This window comes from Sclerotinia sclerotiorum, genomic scaffold (genome assembly GCF_000146945.2).
Source record: "Sclerotinia sclerotiorum 1980 UF-70 scaffold_10 genomic scaffold, whole genome shotgun sequence".
Taxonomy (NCBI): domain Eukaryota; kingdom Fungi; phylum Ascomycota; class Leotiomycetes; order Helotiales; family Sclerotiniaceae; genus Sclerotinia; species Sclerotinia sclerotiorum.
This window is the reverse complement of record NW_001820826.1, coordinates 776,237-791,357: the sequence shown is the minus strand read 5'-3', so window position 1 is coordinate 791,357 and position 15,121 is coordinate 776,237. Positions and strand designations below refer to the sequence as shown.

The 15,121-nt window shown below is 39.4% G+C and overlaps 4 protein-coding genes across 4 annotated transcripts; 2 read left to right on the top strand and 2 right to left on the bottom strand.

The window, feature by feature from the left end:
- Window positions 1–549: 549 nt before the first annotated feature.
- Window positions 550–1,653, top strand: SS1G_07814 (predicted protein; the record flags this gene model as incomplete). Its single annotated transcript, XM_001591139.1, has 1 exon — window positions 550–1,653. The coding sequence occupies one exon, from the start codon at window positions 550–552 to the stop codon at window positions 1,651–1,653; it is 1,104 nt and encodes a 367-aa protein (XP_001591189.1).
- A 2,741-nt stretch (window positions 1,654–4,394) lies between these two features.
- SS1G_07813 (predicted protein) lies at window positions 4,395–4,793 on the bottom strand (the record flags this gene model as incomplete). The annotated part of the gene is made up of 2 exons (XM_001591138.1): window positions 4,395–4,522; window positions 4,706–4,793. The coding sequence occupies 2 exons, from the start codon at window positions 4,791–4,793 to the stop codon at window positions 4,395–4,397; spliced, it is 216 nt and encodes a 71-aa protein (XP_001591188.1).
- A 5,026-nt stretch (window positions 4,794–9,819) lies between these two features.
- Window positions 9,820–10,927, top strand: SS1G_07812 (hypothetical protein; the record flags this gene model as incomplete). Its single annotated transcript, XM_001591137.1, has 2 exons — window positions 9,820–10,610; window positions 10,732–10,927. The coding sequence occupies 2 exons, from the start codon at window positions 9,820–9,822 to the stop codon at window positions 10,925–10,927; spliced, it is 987 nt and encodes a 328-aa protein (XP_001591187.1).
- A 2,754-nt stretch (window positions 10,928–13,681) lies between these two features.
- On the bottom strand, window positions 13,682–14,242 carry SS1G_07811 (hypothetical protein; the record flags this gene model as incomplete). Its single annotated transcript, XM_001591136.1, has 2 exons — window positions 13,682–14,120; window positions 14,226–14,242. 2 exons carry the CDS (start codon window positions 14,240–14,242, stop codon window positions 13,682–13,684), a joined length of 456 nt encoding a protein of 151 aa, XP_001591186.1.
- Window positions 14,243–15,121: the final 879 nt, after the last annotated feature.

Here is a 15,121-nt window from a genome sequence, read left to right as displayed (position 1 = left end):
GATAAGATGATGCATGATGTTACATTGTGCGACTTCAGCGCCATTTTCAGCACAAATGAATACAAGCTGAGGGATGGTTGATCCCACTTATTCAAAATGCGCAAAGATATGTTTCTCGGAGTTTATGATATCATACTTACCAAGCTGCCCTCAAAAATAAAGGCGTTGCCGGTTCATATACATGAAAAGCGATAGATGCATGAAACCGACGGATGAGTATATTTCGGTAGGTTAAGGTTATACCGAAATATCCTCACTCCGAAATTCTATGCATGAGTTTCGAGAGAATCCTTGATCGTGAAATCCGAATTAAGTAGGAAGGACATTGAAAATCATTAGGCATAGGTGTATTATTGGTGTCAGATTTAGGTCTTCCGTTCATCGCTTGCAATGTGGTCACGACATCTATGCTACAATAGAAATACGGAGTCACGTGGTCTAGAACTAAGATCAAGGGCACTAAACTAGTACTCCCACCTCTTCGTGAATTTTTCTCAAATTAACAAACTCACAATCAACTACTCGAGTATGTCGTTTTATTTTGAACAAATGCGTGGTGATGGTCTCGGCCAGTCCCAAAACAATACACCAGATGAAACCTCTAATTCATTTCCTCTTTTCCCACGAATCCCAGTCGAACTTCGTTTACTGATATGGGAATGGGCAATTCCCGATCCTCGGGTCGTACCTTTGAAAACATACAATACTTCTCGTTGTGAGCATGCGATGGTCAGAGTACGATCAGATATGTTCGTGCCAGATAGATGCCAAAATGATGATTATCCTCATTCAAATGGGACCACCTGCACCGGCATGGACGGTGTATTACCAGCAGATATGGACGTTATCGGTGTGGTTCGGACACGGATCAAAGATGATGATCAACTTGGTTTCTCATCAGAAGCGAAAATTCCTAGCTTATTGCTAGTTTGCAAAGAATCACACGAGGTCGCATCCAAAAGATACCAACGAGCATTTCCATATGAATGGTCTTTTGCTGAGACTTACTTTAATTACGAAAGAGATATCTTGCTTCTTTCGGAAAAGCAGATTCAGTTTGCAATTCTACCTGAGGGCGACAAACGCCACTTTATGGCACCGTCTGAGGCACGTAAAATTCGCAATCTTGCTCTTCAATTTCGTCCCAATCTTAGGGCTTCAACAATTGATGATCGAGATGTCAAAACTAAAGACCTTGCCAAACTACTGAAATTGTTCTGCAATGTTGAAGATTTAACAATTGTGGTAGATAATCATCTACCCTATGGTCATGAGAACGGATTGTCCTCCAGTCAGAACGACAATGAGCCAGTGCTATTTGAGCCAATTCAAATCAACGAGGCGCTGCTTATGTTTTCACCTGAGAGGAGGTTTAGTGACACTCATAGAGGATTATTTCAAGAGAATGTAAATCTACTCGAGCTGAAGTTTTGCATGGACCGCCTCAACAGGAAGAGATTGCAGGACATCGCAAATGGCTCTGTGTGGAATTTACCGAGATTTCAATGGAAGATTCTCACTACCGCTGCGTTCCAGACCAGGTTCAAGAGATTACAGAAAGACTACGAGCTACGCACTGGAAATACCTGTCATAGAATTCACGAAACGCACAAACTAACGCTCGATCCAAGCCAGCTATTTCTCCATCCCTGAGCATTTGAATGAACTCTTGGTTTGAAATGGATTCAATGTTCTGAATGATCTCAATCTTAAAATGAACCCAAAAATCGAAATCCTCTCATTATTGGGCTGCACTCTGAAGTATTGCATACCTTTGTCTGGGATTGATCAGGTTCTGCATCATACAAACCAATCAGAAGCCCAGGATTTGTTTTACGGATGGAATCTCCTTCGATTCTACGTCATTTTTGTACTATAATTTGGGGGTAAATGGCAATGGCTGACCTCTTTCATGTCCATGCAACTAATTATTTCCTTTACATTTTCCCTCGAGGAGTTACGAACTGTCAGGTGGATTTGGCGTTTTCCGGAGTCTTGTCAAAAAGGAAAGTTAAGATTAAGCTCACAAGAAGCATTGTACTATACTGGAGACACACAGGAATGGCTGAATACTAGTTAATAATTGCATCTGCAATATTGAAGATTTATAGAATTTCTGGAGAATGGTTATGGGAAGCTCAATTTATCTTCGGAGGAACTATTTGCGGGGATTATTACTACAGCAAAATGTACGTTATAATGTCTATTGAACTCATTGATTGGTGTTAGCTAAGATCATGTATATATACACTTTCGATATAGCTACTATAATATGATTTTCTGCAGTGCATTGCGTGAGATTGGTGAACTTTATTCCGTTGATGGAGAGGTGAGAAACAGGTATGGGTTACACCCTCGCTGTACAAGGAAGGACAACATACTCTGAAGCAAGGCAAGACTGATTCGTGATGAAGCCTCGCACCAGACGGAATTTCGCAGGTCAATAAAGCAAATTTACCCCCTGTCTTGAAAGCTACACGGACATTTTGATTTCTATCATCATTTGGTGAAAATTTTCGGTACCAGATATTGCACGAGTGTGTGTGGACAGAGTCATCGAAGATCTTTTCTTTTAGGTTGATCTTTTACACCCACCGTTCCCTTCCATATTGAAATTAATGGCAAGCCTTGAAAACATCAAAGAATTTTTATGAGCATAAGCTGATTAGAACTCTGGATCCATGGTATTATTTGGCGTATCAGTGCGGGCTCACAGGAGCGATTGGGTGATTGTTTGCGAGTTAATACTATATGTATGCATTGCTGATCTTGTTGTTAGCTGGATATTGGACTCGGCAAACTGTGCGTTTAGCTTGTATATTCATATTGGGGATTGGGAATGCTGGGGCGAATGACGCCTTGATGAGTTGGTGGTTTAGCCTCAATTGTGATGGGTGAAGTTGTCACGCTTTCATTTAGTAGGAGGATAACTTTGCTTGTTGAAAAGTATGGGGGTACATTTACAGTACGACGCTCAGATGGTCTTTGCAATAGGAGGACAGCTTGTGTTAAATCAAACATTCGCCTTCCGTGCCTGGAGAAGCAAGTAGGGGTTTGTTTTGGCTACGCATTCGGATATGAAAATGATTCGAAGACTGGAGTGGATCATTATATTCCCGGGTTACTTTGGTTTGGTATGTATATGCCCCTTGGTGATACAACACGTTTTTTCCATGGATCTGTGATGGAATTCCAATAAGAAATTATTGCATGAATCCTACTTCTTGTGATGTTTGGATCGAGTAGAGTTTAGCGGCAGTAGTGAAAAATGGAATTTGCTATTCATTCGATAATAATAACAATACTCCAGGTTAGCTCTAACTACCCATTAGATTTCACTGCCCCGAAGTTCTGCGAAACTTATCTCGAGATATGAGAACATTTCGTTTGAAGATATATATCTTCACAAGAAACTAAACCATGGCATAACGGCAAAAAGGCGGAATTTACGAGTTTGGAAACGATTTTATTATTCTTGCTTGAAGGGTTTCTTCATTAGATGTTCGGAATGAGCATCAACATACTTAAGATAATGTTAGTGATGTTTCCAATAAAATATTATACTACACTATATGTGCTCACCTCCCCTTCATCCTCGTCACTTTGACCAGTCTCCGAGTATCACATAGCCCGTTAACAGCGATATCGATACATAAATGCCTAAAACCACTAGCGAAATAATTGGCGAGTGGAAGGGAGACTCACCAATATTGTTTGGGCACAAGTAGATGGGTCGCACGACAAGCCAAATTTCGCAGGGATGTGAGTGACCCTATGAGGAAGATTGAGATGCATAAAGATTTGCAGGTGAACAGTATGGCGTAGATGATGCTGGTTATAGGAAAAGGGATTGAGGGGAAAGGGTTTTCTTCCATACTGTAGGAACTGATGTGAGTTCAAGGAGAATTCGCTTGGACTTCCTGCAATGGATCATTGCATTTCATTTATATTGATTCGACTAATGTCTGCTGCTCACTCACTGTTCCTTATGATGACCACGATGAACATTTACACTCTTCTGAATACTTTACATAACACTCAACATTAAACCTATCATTATCAGAATAGAACAGCTTCAAGCGCACCAAAGAAGATGAACTACAAAGGGCATAAAATACCAAAGTCAACTTAAGAGAATGAAAGATATTATCTTAGATTAGTGAGAGAGATGGTGAACTTGTGTTGACCTCCTGGGATCTTGGCAGCATATGCATATAAGGAGCAAACAAAACTCAACTTTTAATTCATTCTTTCCTTTTTGGTATACTGTTTGTTTGCTTTCAATATTTTGATTTCAAAGCACTTTAATTCCGAAGGCTGAATACCTAACCTTATTCCTTCATTTTTTGAATATATACTCGCAGCTTAACTGCTTAGCTAGAGAATCAATCAATTCAATCTAATGCTCTTTCTGGTCTCAAGAAACCCAATAACTTGATATGGTGAATCACCGGAAATTCAGCAATGCAAAACTTCAACGTAAAATCATCAAGCGCAAGCCCTTCTCCCATTCTACTTTCATCTTTAGATATTTAACCATATCTCGGTCGCTCCATGACCCAAAACAAAGAAAGACTATCATCCCAATAAAGTCAAGAAAACTTCAACTCTGCTTGTGATCACAGCATGTATCCGTCCCTTACCCATAGCGCCAAAAACAGATAAAAACATTCGCCTGACCTCAAAAAACCACCCACACACATACAATTTTGAAGAGACAGAAGGTAGTGGTCTGAAGACTCAACTTGCCACGCAATATGGACTTCCAGATCCGCATACCAGCTACATCCCATTTAGTTTCAACCTATTCTGGATACTCTTCTTCGAGACTTTCATACAAAATATCATACTTTGTCAATCATCATAACCTCCCACCCACTCTCCGCATCCCGAAGCAATACCCCGCTCTCAGTCTACTTGTCATTCAAGCCAAACTTAAACTTAAACTTTCAATACCAAATCAAATAATCTGAGCGGAGTAATCATACTACACTGTAGATATGAATAAGAAAAATATCCTCTCACCGTCGTAAAACCGATGAATTAATGCACATGCAACTAAACTGGACAAAATCCAATCAAGCAAGCTTACTCCGAATTTCAACTCATAACATTAAACGCATCCAGCATTTCCCATTCCCCCAAATCCTCTCTATCAATACTCAAATACTCCAAAGTCTTTCCATCCTATCTATATCCAACAACATAACAATCAACAAACTCTAAAATTCTAGAACAATCCAACAATCCACCGCCCCAATAAATTCCAGATCAGATCTAGAACAATCCAACCGCAACCACAACCCCAACATTAACCCCAACCCTCAAATACCTCCCTCCGCCTCCCGCCAATCACAAAGCAAAAACCTTACAGAGTACATCACATCCCGCAAAGTATATCCCGCAAACCCCCTAATCTATCTATCCGAGCACCTTCCCCCCACCTAACCGAAAGTTTATTTTTGCTGCACCCAGACAGCACCCAGCACCCAGCAGCACGTTTCAGATTCTCAAATTCTTCAACTCATACTCCGCACAGTATTTTAATGCGGGACCAAGAGCGCGCGGATAATGCCTTTCTACTAGATAGAGTATCTGACCTTGAGTTGTCTGTGGTGATGTTGATGTTGATGTTAAAGCTAAATTTAAAAGCTAGAGCTAATTAAATCTTGAAGTTCTATTGGAAGGGGTTTTTGGGATGGATATCTAGCGATGAACTTTGGACTTTCAAGTATATACTATACTATACCTAGGTAGGATTATTTATTTATTTATTTGTCTTTTTATATAGATAGATATATTTGAGATAGTTGTTACGAGGTTTGCCGTCTAGATCACGTGGAAGTGCTCTAGGCTCTCGAAGTAGGTTTATAACTAGGCGTCAGGCAGGGACTTAAAGTAATGACAATAATGATATGCAATTCGTAACTAATAGTAGAGTATACTAAATGATTGATCTTGAGCACGAAGCTCTACAAAAGGAAATTCATATTGAATATATAGATCTTCATGCTCCTTGGATCACCTTGGATCACCAGTGATCCTGAGTGATCCAGCATACTTGTTTATATGCTCTGATGGTGCGTGCATATGAGTTCTTAGGGTGACCGAAATCTCATAGTAAATTGAGCGAATCGAAACCGATTTGCACATGGCCCAAGCTTACGAAAACAAGTCAGCTGTTACCATCGTAACAATAGTTTTAATAAATAATGAGTTTTGGATGTATATTTGGTTTTATGTGAATAATAAATAATAAATAGTAAATAATAAACAAAAACAATAAATATGATATGTATATAAGTAAAGAAAAAAAACTATGGAATTATACTAAGCTTACCTACCCTATTATACAGTATACCGAAATTGTTACCGTAGGGGTATGGTGTAGCATTTCGTACTCCGTACTCGTACTCGTAGCAAATAACTCGATCGATTCGATTTATTTTTTCAAGTCACTGTACTGTTACGACGGGCTACACAACTACCAAGACACGTGATCACAAATGATCAGTAGTGATCATTAAGGATCACGGTATAGGTGATCACTGGTGATCATTAAGGATCACTAAGGATCACGATATAGGTGATCACTGGTGATCATGAAGGATCACTAGTAATCATAGAAGCATGAAGGACTATATAATCAAGATGGATTTCCTTTGTATAGAGCTTCGTGCTCAAGATCAATCATTTAGTATACTCTACTATTAGTTACGAATTGCATTATTGTCATTACTTTAAGTCCCTGCTTGACGCCTAGTTATAAACCACCTCGAGAGCCTAGAGCACTTCCACGTGATCTAGACGGCAAACCTCGTAACATGTACTCAGTACCGCGATTACATACATAGATTATTCCTCCGAGCTTATATAAGAATACATAGCCTATGCTATCGTGTAATATGCGGAGTATTTATATGAGTATTATACAATAATAAACTTGCATGTATTGTGAAGTTTTGTTGGTGGGGTATGGTATGGTTAATAGTACAGAGGTAAGTTATATATTTGTATTTCCAATTTTCATCTTTCATATTTCATCTTCATGATATGACCTTGTTCACAGATGTTCAGCTTGGTAGGAAACTTGAAGTACCTAGTATGTATATAACCTTAGCCGACGGGCGTGCTTCTATATTTTATATTTTATCAATTGCTTGATGATAAATAAGCATAACAGGAGTTTGTTTCTCAGCTGGCAACGACTCACTCCGAGATATAGACGAAGTAAACGTAAACGAATTGAATAGAAACGTGGGGTTTCGGCCGAGTATCGGATGGTCTATTCATATGTATTCATACCTATGTATTCATATTTTAAGCAGACTGATTAATTGAACAAACATACTCCATACTCCATATACATCTAACTAGCCTTCCCTCCCTTCAATTTTCAAATTACAGAGTACCTAACAGATATAAGTAAGTATTAAAACTTCCAAACCCCTGAGCCCATCTATAATCCACACTGTACACTGTAACCTACTGCTTTACTAAAAGATTAACAAGCAACTTCCATTGCTTCATCAGCAAATCATTCATTCATTCGGTGATTGATGCTCGGAGATGATAAGTTGCCATACGCAATACGCAATACGCAATACGTACAGTACTTCCTATACGTGCTCTGTAATTATATTACTCAAAGAGTCAAAGTAGATCAATGTGAAAAAGACATGTCGATCTATTACCCGAAATCATGATTTTGGATACTCTGTAAAGCAAATATTGACAGGGCTGGCTGGCCCAAGCATACATACAGAGTAAGTGAGCACACGACCATGAAGTTACTAGCCGGAACTTGAAGGAAGTTGTCTAGATGTATGGAGTTGATGTTGGGAGGATCGGTGCGTTTACCGGTGAGGCTTAAATTTGGAAGTATATAGAAGGCTGGGGATAGAATGTACTTGGGATGGATTTTTTATTTATATTTCTGATATTTTGATATCTGATATTTGAGGTATGTTTATTAATCCTTGATAAGAATGAATGATGAGTAGTATCTTTATAATTTGTTCAACATCAACTTCTAGATAATCATTAAACCAAGTATCACAATATTCCCATCCCCTTTCCATCAAAAACAGAAAATCTCTACTTGCATTAACCGCATATACTAACATCAAAAACCTTTTGTTTCGTGGCCCCTACATTTTCGCAGCCCTTACCTTTACTTTCTCCCACAACATAAACAAAGCTCCTAGCTATCATCTGAGGCGTGTAACGGATCCGTAGTACATACGTACCCCTCATCCTATATTTCACGACCGAATAGGTATGGAGATGACGCGTACGGAAATTTATCGTGATGATATCTTAGCGAGCAACGGATTTGATGTTTGCGTCACCCTCATTAATGAACAATGCAATGAACAATAAACAATTGAGAAATAGAATTCAGCCGTTCGTTGGTCGTGTGATGAGACTTTAGGATGTGAGATCTAGAGTCTAGAGGTGAAGAAGAAGGATTATTAATTTGTTCGTTGAAGAATGCTTTTTGATGTCAATGTTGGGATGTTCATCCGGCTGGCATATCCGCAGCTGGAGTCAATAGGGAGCATCTTTTTTTAATTCTAATCCATGTTGGTGTTAGCGCTGGGAAAGTGCCAAGTGCTTGGCACGTAACAAAACATGGTATGGAGTGAGAAATCGGTTACTCGGGTTGGGAAGGTTGCGATAAGCTAGCTTTTTTGCAAGGCTTAGAGAGAGTCGAGAAGAGATCTGCAAATATATTTATAATGTGGTAATTTTTGAAGATGAAGGATATATCTCGACATTTGATGGTCCAAATTTCTGAATGAATGAATAATAAGTTGATAACTTAACATTTAGCAGAGACAGCTACACAGTACGTACCCTCCAGAAAAACTCGCATTGAAGATATTATATTCTTATCTATTCAATGAACCCCTGCATCAAAGCACCAACTTAAAAAAAGATTGTCTACGTAATCATCCTAATATCCTTGTTGCACTTGTTGCACTTACTTCACTTGCCGCGTAGATTTAACTCGACTTGGATGAAAGCAGTACGGAGAGTAACTGTTTATTAGACAAAATGCAGTGAACCAGTAAACTAGTGAACGAAACTCTCCAAACGCTACCGCGGCTACATGACATTTCCAAAATATCAAAGAGAAAAACCAACCTAACTAAGATCAGATATTCCCCGTTCCCTTTCTAGATCATGACCAGATTGAAAATTCCACAAAACTCCTATCTTTCCCAATCATTCGAAATTCTTCCATCACTCTTCTGGTTCCGTTGATTTTGCTTACTTGGTTCGTTCATTCATTGACTTGTTCTCTTCTTATTGCTTGGCCTCTATCGCGACCTCCATTTCCCTCTCACTGCCATCCAACAACGAACCCAGGACCTTTGCGCCGCTTTCATCATCCCGCATCTGGCATTACCCCGAAGCTCAAAGATCCTATCATTTACACAAGGCCAGACTGGAAAAGTTCCATTCGTCTCGTATTTTGCTTTGAAAACGCCAAGATCTCTTCACTGTTGTTTCTTGGCCGCTTGGATAATTACTTGGCAATACTATCGGTCTCGGAAGTGAGGCACACGAGCATATTCCTAGCTTATTATATCGACAAGCTTCCCCGTTATATCCACCAAGGTACTACTCTTGTACTACAGTGCTTCTATTTAATTTTTGTACAATTTTGCTTCGTTAGCGTGGTCCATCCATTGGATTAATTGGAAACTTTACCATTCTTTCCTGGAAGACTTTGTTCATATTTCGAGTTTGTGAAGGATTAGGAGATCACACAACCGAACACAAGGAATTCACCAAAACACGTATATAAAAATGCGCCCTCCACGTTTTCTAGGCGCCGTCGCTACAACATTAATTCTCCTTACCTCATTCGCACACGCCTCGCCGCGACCCAATGAAGAACCGGCAGAATCGATAGAAGGAAGAGATTCCAACGAAGGCCAAACCGAACAACATGATACGAAATATTTCCATGAGCCAGGAGGAGATGATTCATTAGGACATTACGACATACGATATTTTCAAGGAAACCCCGTTAGCTATGAAGAAAAACAAGATTCCCTCCGATTTCTCATCAAATCCTACTTAACCACTTTCCGCGAGCGCAATATCGAGACGTGGATTGCGCATGGAACGTTATTGGGTTGGTGGTGGAATGGCAAGATTATGCCATGGGATTGGGATTTGGATACGCAGGTTTCGGCGGCGACTCTGGCCTGGTTGGGTGAAAATATGAATATGACGATGCATAACTATACCGGACGAGGCGAGGATGGATCGACCATCACTCGAGAATATCTTCTCGATATTAATCCGAATCATGTTGAGAGAGTGAGAGGAGATGGTATGAATGTTATTGATGCGCGTTGGATCGATGTGAGGAATGGCTTATTTATTGATATTACGGGACTTGCGGAAGTAAGTCCTAGTACGCAGCCGGGAATTTGGAGCTGTAAGAATTATCATCGTTATAGGACGAGAGATATTTATCCATTGAGGGAGACGGAGTTTGAGGGTGTACCCGCATTGGTACCGTATAGTTTTGATAGGGTTCTCACGGATGAGTATAGTCCGAGGGCGTTAACGAAAACATTACATGAAGGGTATGTTTTTTCATTTTATTTGTTAATTCACTTCCCTTTTCCCCCTTTCTCTTTCATCCCATCCTCTTCTATCCATTACCAATATCAAAATAAACATAAACTAACACTCTCACAGCCATAGATGGAACCCCGAACAAAAAGAATGGATCCCCGAAACTCCCATCGGTATCCACGATAAACGTCAAGAAACCCAAGATCAATCCCAATCCCAATCCCAATCTCAACCTCAAGCACAAGCACATCCACACATGCCCCGCAGTATCCAATCAAACGGTAACCAAAAAGCCGGACTAAGAAATCTTTTAAACGTATTATGATTCAAAACTATACATTACGTACACAATCATCAGAATCTCATCAAGATATCTGGAAAGAAACCCCGCAGGAAGGAAGGAAATCCAGTGAAAGATTCAAAAGGATCGGGAGTATGGAGTATGGAGTATAAAGAGCTTTGTAGATGAGGAATTGATACCCTTGAACATACTGTACTGCATGAAGCGAACAAGCGAGCGAGCGAGCGAGCGAGTATGATGGTATTTAATTTGCTTTGGCTTTAGCTTTGGCTTTGATATTGGGAGTTTTCGAAATGTGCGGACGTGCGAAATATATATGCACAGTAGGTACTTACTTAATAGACGTGTCTATTTTTAGATATCGTCGTTTCTTTCTTTTTTTTTTTTGTGGAGGGGGTGGTTTGGGTGTATATATTGTATTGTTTTGTATTGGGGATGTGGATGGTTAGAGAGAAAAGAAGAGAAGAGTTGTATAGGTACCTAGGTATGTGAGATGAGGGCAACTAGTGGAATTTACTATTTACTAGGTACTGTCTCTTTGAATGGGAAAAGATGAGATGGGATAGGATGGGTTTAGCTGGTTTAGACCATGGATGGATGGATGGATGGGTACGGTAACGGAAAGGAATACATAGGAACGAGGATGAGGAGAAAGATAGGGGGAAAAATCTAATGTCAACTTTGTACTACAGTGTTTAGCCTTCTAGTCTAATAACTTGAAGGAGTGAGATGGTTGAGAATTGAGAATTGAGAATTGAGAATTGAGAATTGAGAATTGAAAAATAAAATAAAATAAAAGTGTGACGGAAACCCCTGCTTTCCTCCCACCCTTATTATTTAAGAAACCTCAGGTACATTAACCATGTCCACACATGATACGATTACTCGGGATTAGTATACGATTTAGGTGACCTGAGGATCAGGTCCGGACAAGTACTAGGTATCAATGGTTATCGGTAAAGTAAGATCATTGGAGGGATAAATATGACTTCTTTTTGCCTAGCCATTGCGGCTAGGCCATTCATTTGTGTGTATATAGAGTAGCTATCCCCATCTACAGGTGCTCTTCACCTGTAGATTCTAAGTTAAATACAATTGCTGGTCTATAAGCACCCTTTTGGTCACAAAAAGATTAAAGATTAAAGATTGAATAAAATATATATAAAAATATACAAAAAATAAGTTAAAAAAAAAGATATGATATTTAAAATTAATTAATTTTATAATAAGAAATTTATATTTAATAATATATAATATCTCTTTTCTTAAAGTTTTATTATATATATAAATATATAATATGAAAAAAATCTTAATTATAGTTATTAGAATGGATTATAATTGTGACCAAAAGGGTGTTTATAGACCAGCAATTGTATTTAACTTAGAATCTACAGGTGAAGAGCACCTGTAGATGGGGATAGCTATTCTATATATACACAAATGAATGGCCTAGCCGCAATGGCTAGGCAAAAAGAAGTCATATTTATTCCTCCAATGATCTTACTTTACCGATAACCATTGATACCTAGTACTTGTCCGGATCTGATCCTCAGGTCACCTAAATCGCATACTAATCTCGAGTAATCGTATCATGTGTGGACATGGTTAATGTACCTGAGGTTTCTTATATAATAAGGGTGGGAGGAAAGCAGGGGTTTCCGTCACAAATAATCTATATTTTAAAGTCTATTATCTTAATAATCTCCTTTGTTGATAATGTACTGGCAGTTATGGTTACCTATTATATGTTTTATATTGATGGATGTGTGGATATGAGATATGAGATATATGAGGTGTGGGGGATGTTAGGATGTAGGTAGTGGTTAATAATGGATAATAGGTTGTGATGGAGTAGTAGAGGAGGATAAGTATGTGGGATATCTTTTGGCTGTGGGTTGTGGTTCTGGATGGTTTTGTGAGAGGGCTAGGGAAGCGGAGCGGAAGCGGAAGGGGGGAGGAAGGGGTGGGATTGTAGATGATGGGATGGAGGGCGGTAGGATGGATAGATTATTGTAGTGTTTATGGAATTGTAGTGTGATGGGATGGTAGAGATGATATATAGATATCTAGATAATAGAAATGTAATATCGAAATGGTAGAATGTAGTGAGGGAGTTTTGGATGCAGTGAGGGAGGTTTTGACGGGATTGAGAGATTGGGAGATTGGTGGAAGAGGGGTTAGGAATTTGATAAAAGAGGAGATGAAAGAGGAGTAGGGCTGAGTGATGACTGGTGTTAGCTAGGATGCAGCTAGGGATATGAGATTGAATTGAAGAGATGGAGAGAAAGAAGAGAGGAAAATTATATTGAAGTGAAGGATGGGATATGGAATAGGAAGACATTATAAAATGGAAAGATATCATATGGGTGCAGGATTATAGGGAAGGCGAATGAAAAGTAGATAGTGAGGGGTGAACGTAAAAAAGATGACGGTATGAAAATCCAATATACCAGTGATGAATGGAGTTAATGACGTTCTTGAAATTGCCAAATTGATTCTCATTTGTAAATACACCGCTGTATATCACAACTTCAACTTGAATGTAATGTATAAAATTACTAACACCTTGCTCCGACCTATGCCAAACAACCGAATCCCTTTATAAACCGAATCCATTCCATCCTCGAAAATTGTTTATCAGATTCACATGATCTCCAGCAGCCATGACCATCACAAGTTGATCATACTGCTGTACTCATTGCCTGTGATTCCCCAAATGCTCCAAATATAAACGATCTAGTTTCATTTTATTGCTTCGTAGATGATGTGTATCCCCATTCAAAGCCTGATATACACATCCACACATTCCAACCTCCATTCCCTCTTCCCTAATAAATTCCTCAACCACTCAACCCCAATACCTGTCCACTCCCTACTCGCCAAATTATTCTTCGCATCCTCTAGTGCCGTACCTGCTAATGCTATTGCAGTTTTATTGAAGGCGCCGGCGTACATTAGCACATTGTCTATGATCTCATTTGAGAGGGCTGTTTGGTTGTTTATTTCGGAAAGAGAATAGGATGAGGAGCGTGGTTGAAACCAATTACTGCTGAAGTCGAAGAAACAGTGGTCGGCCCAGTGACAGGAAGAGGCGAATAGGATTAAGAGAAGGAGTGAACAGTATACGCAGGGTCGGTTGAGGAAGTAAGTGCAGATGAAGAAGAGGAAAATGAAGATTGGAGAGGCGTTGGTGGGGATGAAGAGAAGAGGGAGCCAACTATCAGGACAGAGAATTAGTTGTGTTGTCAAGATATCCATCCCCTCCGTGTTGATATTTTAAGGTCGAAATGACCCAAATGAATCGGATGAATGTATGACCTACCTTCTAAGACAAAACATTTCGCTGGACTCTTTAAATTTGATGCAAATCTGCAATAATCGGGACCAAAAGGTCGTCGTAGTGTCAAATTATGCGGTCATCCGTTGTGGGCATGCAATGGCCCTTGGAATATGCAAACAGAATATGATAAAGAATCAAAGTATGTACCAAGGACGTGCTGTTCGGAATAGGCGGTCGACAGGGAGAAGCCAGTGGTCCTTTTCGTATTTACGCTGTGTGATATAAAAAGGAAAGGTTATTCGTAGTACTTGGAAATATAATTATGGCAATATCTTTTGATTTATTTGTATTTGAAATTGTTTAGTTTTTTGATGCTGGTATCAATAGTACAAGATCTCGTCGCGTTAAAATGAAATGGATCTAACGTTCAGCCAAGCGTTTATGTTGGCGAAAGATTTTTAGTAATATTTGCGTCTACCATCCAATCATAGGATCCGAATATAGCCAGAGAGTCCAAGCTTCGTCGTTGTATGGGAACTTGGAAGCTTTTACAATTATCTCCGCGCTTAACTCTTTACCTCACAAATTGAAAATCGCCTCGTATCCAATCCTGCTTTCTACCTCTTCACCTTTATCAAACAAACTCTACATACCTCCTCTACCTCTACCCCACCTGGGCAACCTTTCACCTCGTATCTTCACTTAACCTTCTTCCATAAATTCAAACAAACTCTTTATTTCGTACTTCATATTTGAAGCTGGCGGTATCTTTGTTGTTGAGGACAGTTTCTGCCTTGTGTCCGTTCACAAGACTAAAGAGCAGCTGTTGACGATCGCCGGAAAAAGTTATCGGTTATTCTTAATGATCTTCTTTCTTGAACAATTCCTTTCGTTACCTACTCACTGCTTTCTTCTTGATTTTGATTGATTCAATTTAA